Source organism: Myotis davidii, unplaced genomic scaffold (genome assembly GCF_000327345.1).
Source record: "Myotis davidii unplaced genomic scaffold, ASM32734v1 scaffold803, whole genome shotgun sequence".
In the NCBI taxonomy this organism is placed as follows: domain Eukaryota; kingdom Metazoa; phylum Chordata; class Mammalia; order Chiroptera; family Vespertilionidae; genus Myotis; species Myotis davidii.
In genome coordinates this window covers 3024115-3032543 of record NW_006295567.1, presented here as the reverse complement: position 1 = coordinate 3032543, position 8429 = coordinate 3024115, and the positions used below count along the sequence as shown (strand labels likewise).

The following is an 8429-nucleotide window of genomic DNA, read 5'->3' as shown; positions in this document are numbered from 1 at the left end:
GTTGAAGACCCAGAAGCAGGCCGCATGGCAGGTACACCTGCATGGCTGGCTTTTCTAAACAGCTAAGTCTTGTTGGTTTGGAAAGCTTTCTCATCCTCTTGTCTCAGACATAGGAGGATTTGTGGAATAATAGCTTTTACTTATTGTTCCACAGATAATTCATAATAACTGAAGGAAATATGAAAATAGAGGACATAACATGAAGATAGTAAAAAAGTCTACCTTACCCCACTATAGACAAGCACTATTGATATTTTGGCCCAATTTCCATCTCTCTCACTCTTATATATAACATACACATATATTTAATGAATCAATACAAAAGAATATATACTTTTTTCAAAAGTGAACTCATAATTTTTTTGTAAATGTCTTTTTTTGCCTATAACATATACTGACTGCCTTTCCATGTCAGTAAATATAGAGTTGCAGCTACCTGTTAGTGGCGACATGTTATTCCACTGTTTGGATACACCTTATTTCACTTACCCAGTCCCCTTTTGGTTTCTCCCAGTTTTCATATTATAAACATCACTATAATGAGCATCTTTGTCCTTAGATCATAAAATAATTTTAATACGTTAAAGATTGTGTTTATTTTGCACACGATCAGGGTATTGATCAAAGTGTGCTAGTATTTCTTTTCTTTTATTTTATTTTTTATGTTAACAGTCTCTGATATTTCTCCAAATGTGATCTTGGATTGATATACTTGCATGCAGATATATTTTTTCTTTTTTAAAAATATTTTTATTGATTTCAGAGAGGAAGGAAGAGAGAAAGAGAGGTTGAAACATCAATGATGAAAGAGAATCACCGATGGGCTGCCTCCCATGTGCCCCACACTGGGGACCAAGTCTGAAACCTAGGCATATGGCCTGACTGGGAATTGAACCATGACCTCCTGGTTCATAGGTCGACGCTCACCCACTGAGCAATGCCAGTTGGGCACAAATACACTTTTATAACTAAGACAGTAGCACTGAAATTACGTCCATCTACATCAAGCATGTCAAACTCAAAGGCTAACACAGGACAAATAAGGTTTAAGTTTAGGTGGGCCGCAAAAAAACAAACGCTTCAATTTTCATAGAAATGTAGGGTTATTTCGATTGAGACAATTCTGAATACAAAAAGCTGAAATAAATGAGTAATTGTTAACATAAAATAATAGAACATTTTTTATAAAAATTACTATTTTTTCTTGAACACTAACTTACCAGACACTGAATAACTGCACAAATTAATAAGCATAATGCAAATCTATTTTTCTTATTCTCCGAAAGTGAAATATTTCCTGTTGCACACACCAAACAAGTCAGTCCAAGACTAATGAGGTGGCAATCAGATGCTAAAATATTCGCTGCTATATTAGTGGAAAGAAATGGTGAGCCTGCATGTAAGACGCGTAAGGGAATGAATGTAACACGATTATAGTAATCAGTCATTAGCGAACATTGTAGTTAGTTATTAATAATTATGTATAACAGGGTATTATAAAAATTAAGTTACGAGATTTTTATTAAAATGTTTCTTACATACCGTTATATTGGCTGGGCCACAAAAATATTTGTTGTGGGCTACATGTGGCCCACGGGTTGTGAGTTTGACATGCTTGATCTACATGGCTTCTTTCTACTCCTCTTTATGCCATCATCAAATAGATCTCTGTAATTGTTCATTTGTTTTCATCATCTATATATATAAAAGCTTAAGCAACTAAACAACCAAACAACCAGTCGACCCAACTAGTCGCTATGACATGCACTGACCACCAGGGTCAGATGCTCAACACAGGAGCTGCCCCCTGGTGGTCATTGCGACCCCACAGCCAACTTCCCACAGCCAGCCAGCCGACCTCCTGAGGTCTCTTCCCCTGGCCAGACCTGGTCACTGGCCAGGCCAAGGGGCCAGGCTGAGGAACCCCACTCATATATGAATTTATGCACCAGGTCTCTAGTTTTTTAATAAAGAAAAATAGACTTTGGACTTTTGCAGTGGAGCCACAACAAATAAAAGAATAATACAGTGAAATATAGGGCAGCCTCAGTGCACCATTTCATCATATTTGGTTTGGTCATTACCTCATGGAGTAGTGGAAGTGAATATTTGAAATATCTATATAACTGAAACACCTGCCATGATCTATCTACCTCAATGTCTCTCTCTCTCTCCCTCTCTCTCTCTCTCTCTCTCTCTCTCTCTCTCTCTCTCTCACACACACACACACACACACACACACACACACACACACCTGTATAGAAATCAACCCACAGAATCTAATGAAGACCAAACATACAATAGCAAGCAGGAGAAAAGAAAAGCATGTGATTTAGGAGGTATTTTGAGTGTCTTGAAGTTCTTTTGAGTGAAAAATCTCAGTGATGAAATCCTCTTGGTAATCATCCTTTATCATTGCAAATGAGACCCAGGCCAACTGTCATTATTCTTGACTGGAAACTGAGTACACCTGACATTGTCATTACTGTTCACTGAGTGCTTTCAGCATGCCAGGCATTTTTCTAAGCACATCACTTGAGTTAACTCATTCATTTTTTCAGCATCACCCTGCTTAGTGGACACTATTAATACCCTCACTTTTCGGGAGAGGAAGTTGGACACAGAGAATTTAATTCACTCACCCAAGGTCCCACAGCTAGGGAGTGCCAGTGTCAATCCCGATCCTTTGTCTGAACCACAGCTGTTGCTGTTGTAGAAGAGATCATTCTTTACAATTAATTTTTTCCTTAACAGGGTGATCAGGGAATACCTGGAGACCGAGGCCCACAAGGTGAACAGGGAAAGCCAGGCCTTCCAGGCATGAAGGGAGCTGTAGGTCCTGTGGGGCCGCCTGGAGACAAAGGCTCTGTGGGATCCCCTGGGCACCAAGGCCCTCCTGGCATTCCGGGCGTCCCCGGCACTCCAGTAAGTGGTACTGAGAGCTCCAGAGCTCCTGGCTGGTACTGACCACATATCCCTTTTCCCATGAAAGCAACAGTAGTTCTTTCAAAATAAATGAAATGAGCCTAAAGTGGCCTCTGCGAGGGGTACAATTGCTGTCATTTGTTTCAAGTTATGTACCAGACCTTCTGCTAAGCACTCCCGACACGTGACCTCCCAGCATCCTCACAATGAGCCTGGGAGGATGGCTGTCCTTTCCATCCGACTTAACAAAAGCAAAAACCTGGAGTCAGCTTGCCCAAGGTCACAGTTGTCTAGTGGATCAGACCCAGGTCCGACGGACTCCAAAGCCTTCCTCTTCAGTTCTATCTACAATGCCTCCTCCCACCACGCAGAAAATACATACCATGTCTGTTTCATATCAAAACTTCACTTTGATGAATATCAGGACAGCAGGTCTGCTGGAGTAGTGCTCCGAACTGGAGACCTTTGGGCCAAGAGTGTTTGGTTAAGAAAGCCCATGTCTTTAGTAATATCCTCAGAAGGCATGGTGGGTGCCATTCCACAGAGGAACTTCGTCTGAAAATGTCCATGTCAGGAAGAAAGGAGAGCTTGGGAATAAGGTCAGGGAGTTCAGGACATGCTGTCCTCAGATGTCATTACCAGACAGAGGGTCAAATTGAGCATCCCCAGAATTTTCAGACTTCTTTATTTTTACCCACTTCCCCTGAGCTCTACTTGAATAAAACCTGTAGAATGGCTTCTCTGTGTCAATAATTGGTATTTGATGCATTAATTCAAATTTATTTGTCCCATCTGCAGTGAAAATAAAATGTTGAAATAGGACATTCTTGGAACTACTGAGTCCTAACAGCAATTATCATCTGAACTCAACACCTTGTCTTTCATTTTATAGCCTGGATAGTAACCACCAAATACAAAGAAGAGTAATAAAATACTTTGAAATCCTATCCATCATGAAAAAATGATAGCTCCCTTTTGAAATATCAAGGTCTATAGTAAAACATTACTATTATACTTGTAGATTCTTTGTCAAAGTCATATAAATTTATATCTGAAGAAGTTAAAAACTCAACTGATATCATTTACCTACTTGCATTTCCTCTTAAAAAAGAAAACTGCTTAATAGAAATAGACCTACAAAGTATAAATTACAGAATAAACTTTACCATGAAATGGGAAAAACTTAATAAGCTTTATCCCAGACACAAAACATTTAAAAAATAACCTGGAATACTTCGAATTCTTTTCCAAGTTATCTTCCTTTGAAAATACATCATATCAGTGAGGTAATAACTGTACCAGTGTCCAGTGATTGGTTAGAAGTTTATTTGTGCCTGGGATATTTAACATCATGATAACACTGCTCAAATTCTGTAACTTCAGAAAATGAAGTAATATGAAATGTCTTTCCTGACTATATGCAGCCATGTCTCTCCATTCAATAGGAAATATGTTCACATCACTGGTTATGATTTCAGCCCACAGCTTTTAAAGCAATTAGGCACTTCAACTTCTTTCTAGCATTTGATCGAAACAAAAGAAATGTATTGCTTAATATAGTCAGTGGCCAAAAGCATTTAGCCTGATAAATGTATCTCTACAGAAGCTTCAAGTATGCATGCCAACCCAATATGTCTATTCTCTATTCACTTCTCCTGGGCTCCATTTTAACAGACCTTTTTTTTTCTTCTTTAGGCTGATGCCGTTTCATTTGAAGAAATAAAGAAGTATATTAATCAAGAGGTACAAAGGATTTTTGAAGGTTAGATTTGCTTAATAAACATTTCTGAATCCTTTACCAAGTCTCATCCACTGTGGAAAATCCCTGCAGCAACATTCTCAAAAGATGGTCATTAAACAAGTTTAAGAGGCAGCCCACTTTGTGATGGGAAGCTCTATGTGATAGTTAAAGTTGCCTCACTATAACTTCCTATCATCATTCTTGGTCTGCTGCAACAACACAGGTAAAGTATCTTTCTCTATTCAAGTGTGACCACCCTTTGGGTATTTTTATTTTCTCTTTTTTATTTATTGATTTCAGAGAGAGAGAGAAACATTGTTGTTGCACTTATTTATGCATTCGTTGGTTGCTTCTTGTATGTGCCCTGACCAGGCACCAAACTCACTTCCTTGGCATATCCAGATGATGCTCTAATCAAATTGAACTACCCAGCCAGGGCCCATGGATTTTTCAATATCCTCCTTCGTTTTCTCTTCAGTGGAGTGTGCCCAGCTCCTCCATGATCATTGCCCTTTAGAAATACTTAATCTTTAAATATCCTTCATTCACCCAGGAGTATTTGAACAGGGCAGTGTCTTTTGACATAGGCCAGGGCCAGCAAACTATGGCCCACCAGCCAAATCCACCTACCACCTGTTTTAGTACGGCCCAAATGAGAATGGGTTTTACTTTAGAGGGGAGATACAGGGAAGTACATTTTTTAATGGTTTTTTTTAATCAAAAGAATATTTCACGACTAGTGAAAATGACCTAAAATTCAAATTTGTGTCCATAAATAAAGTTTTATTGAAACACAATCACACTCATTCCTCTATGTATTTTCTCTGGCTAGTTTCTGCTAGGGCAGCAGAATTGAGTAGTTGTAGCAGGGATAGTATAGCCTGCAAAGCCTTAACCCCTTCCCCAACAATTTTTTTGTTAAAAACGTTTCTTTTTCAGACTAATTTTTTTATTTTGGTTCTATATAGTATTTTTGATGCTGGTTATGAAAACAGTTTGTAATTATTTTTTCTTCCCATTTTTGTGGTTAAGAATAGTATTTCCTCAGAAAGTTTCTAGATGAAATTATTTAGAATGGTACGTATGTAGCTGGTTTTTGAAGGTAGTTTTAGACGAGTATACTCGTCGACGACTGAAAAAAGAACATTTTGTGAAAACGTGTATACACGTTTCTGCCGGGGAAGGGGTGAAATATTTACTTTTGCAGAGAAAGTTTTCTGATCCCTGATAGAGACACTTCAATGACACAGCCTAAGATAGCATTTTTTGGGTAAGCATCCTTATCACATTGTTGATTCATCTTGAGTTTTTATTAACTAGCAACTTTGGATCTTCCTTGTACAAAGTTTTTAAAATTATCTGTTTCTCATTATGCACTGTTTTCATATTTAAAATATAGGTGTGCTATTTTATGTTGCTTCTTATTAAATTTCAAATGATTCATGTTCACACATTGTTCCAACCTGAAGATACCTTTTGGAATGTTATCTCACAAGGCAGGTTGGCCGACCTTCATAACTTTGTGTTATCTCTAAATTATAAACATCTCATCATTCTAAGTTTTTTAGAAAAGCAAACAAGAATTCATTGACCACAGCTAGAACTTTGACACTTAGGGTGGTGAAATAAAGAAAGTCATAGCAGAAGCAACAGGAGAGCCTAGGCTGGGCTGCTGTGGCTCACTGGGAGGTCAGAGAAAAGAGGACCTTGCAGACCGGTTCAGGGGGTTGCCTGGGACAAGCTGCCACTGCCCATTGTTCCCCTGGTTGCAAGTCTTGTGGGGTCTTTTAGAGGTTAGGGTAATAGGTTCCTGTGAGGGAAATAGGGGAGGAAAGGAATGTCACGGGTATGCTTCCTGGGGGGACAGTGTATTATCATTCTAATTATTGATAGACATTTTAAATTTGAAAAAGAGTCAAGGATTAGGCCTTTCTAAATGCCATTGCATTCCTCCTGCTCATTTGTATGCCATCTGTTAGTCCAGGGGTCCTCAAACTACGGCCCCTTGGGCCACATGCAAATACAAATATTGTATTTGTTCCCGTTTTGTTTTTTTACTTCAAAATAAGATATGTGCAGTGTGCATAGGAATTTGTTCATAGTTTTTTTTTTAAACTATAGTCTGGCCCTCCAACGGTCTGAGGGACAGTGAACTGGCCCCCTGTTTAAATAAAGTTTGAGGACTCCTGTTAGTCTTTTGTTTTTGTGAGTGCTGAATCCATGTAGTTGTCCTAAAATCTACTCTGCATTTTTTTTATCTATCCACAGGTTATTACATGATTTTGTCAGGTGATTTGCTAAAATCAAGATCACTCCCCTCAACTGTGAACTTAATAAAGTGGGAGTTATTTGTCAGAACATAAATCCACATTGGCTCTCACGGTTTCTGCTTCTTTCGCAGAGTGTCCTGCCCTTGCTAAGCTAAAAATACATTGTTGAATTTACAAGGAATAAGATTACAAAATGCCCCAAGTTCATCTATTAACATTTCTACTGCAAACGTGGAGTTAGCTACTCTCCAAGAAGCTCTGGTTATTTTAGGCAGTAATTAGCATCAGAGACCAAAATCTCAGGGCTTGAGAGCACATTATCTTATTTCACATGAACACTGGACACAGAGCAGAGGAACATGGGGACTTTTAGCCACTTCAGTGACAAAAAAGGGAAAAAAAATGTTTTCATGAATTCATGCTGTTGATCTCAGTTTACCTTGATCTCTACTAAGTATCTGGACAGTGCTTCACATGATAGTCTATTGATATAACTGTCTATTCTTTCTTTTTTAAGCTACCAATTTTCTCTTTCTAATTTTACTGTTGCCCCCACATTTGAAAAATCCCCTTTTATTTTCTTTTATTGACCTTTGAATCAAGCATCATGGATTAGGCTCCAAACTTTGCAATTCAGACATTCCACCTCAACAATCATCTCTCAAGTATCTCTGCCTGACAAAGAAAAGACACGTGGCTCTCCAGAGGACACTGCAGAACATAGAGGCATGTGCAGGATGCAGTGCACAATGAAATCTCCAATGCGCTTGTTCAGATTTCATTAATAACTACAAGACAGCAGCAGCATAACGTTATAGCAAGCATAGGGCCCTTCTGAGCATGGGGCCTTGTGTGACTTAGGTAGCCTGTCCATGAAGCCGCTCCACGTGCAGGCACCTAGGATCTCAGCATTGCATCATTAGTAGAAGAGGGAGAGCCAGCAAATACATGCTTTTGGGTTGCAATCTAAAATTTCCTTTAATTCGCAATTTCCATGAGTTCTCATGTCAATTATCTTCTTTTTTTCTTATGAGGGCTGGTGGGCCCACGGGTATTTTATTGAAATAGCAGTGGTGGTTGATAATACTTTCTAGATTCAATGTAAAAAAAAAAAGTCTCAATATTGCAGGATATCTATATATGATGGTAAATATAGTGGGTTCCATTTATGAGATGATGGGTTTTAATGTTTTATTGTTTGGCATGGAGGTGTGGACTCAAACAAACAACACTGCATAGATAATGTAAAGAGATCACTGAAAAAAAAATGTTTTTTATTGTTGACACTGTTACAGACATCCCCCATCTCCTCCTGGCCTTTGCCCATCTCTATTTTATTTTTCATCTCAAGCAGCTTTAAGGTTGAACTTCGATTTTGCAAAAGACTTCAGATAAAAATATATATTAAATACTTCAGCAGTTCATTAGTCTCATTTTCTTAAAAGCTGGTTAAGAATGTCAGAAAATATAACCAAGCACTACCAAACTGTTTT

General features: G+C 38.5%; 1 protein-coding gene across 1 annotated transcript in view; it reads left to right on the top strand.

Annotated features, from left to right (window-relative positions):
- Nucleotides 1–8429, top strand: part of COL19A1 (collagen type XIX alpha 1) — a 300284-nt gene that overhangs the window by 275944 nt on the left and 15911 nt on the right. Inside the window, exons 48-49 of the mRNA XM_006770338.2 lie at nucleotides 2755–2925; nucleotides 4621–4687. Of these exons, the coding sequence (XP_006770401.1) occupies nucleotides 2755–2925; nucleotides 4621–4687 (238 nt within the window). The remainder of the gene's footprint in view (nucleotides 1–2754; nucleotides 2926–4620; nucleotides 4688–8429) is intronic.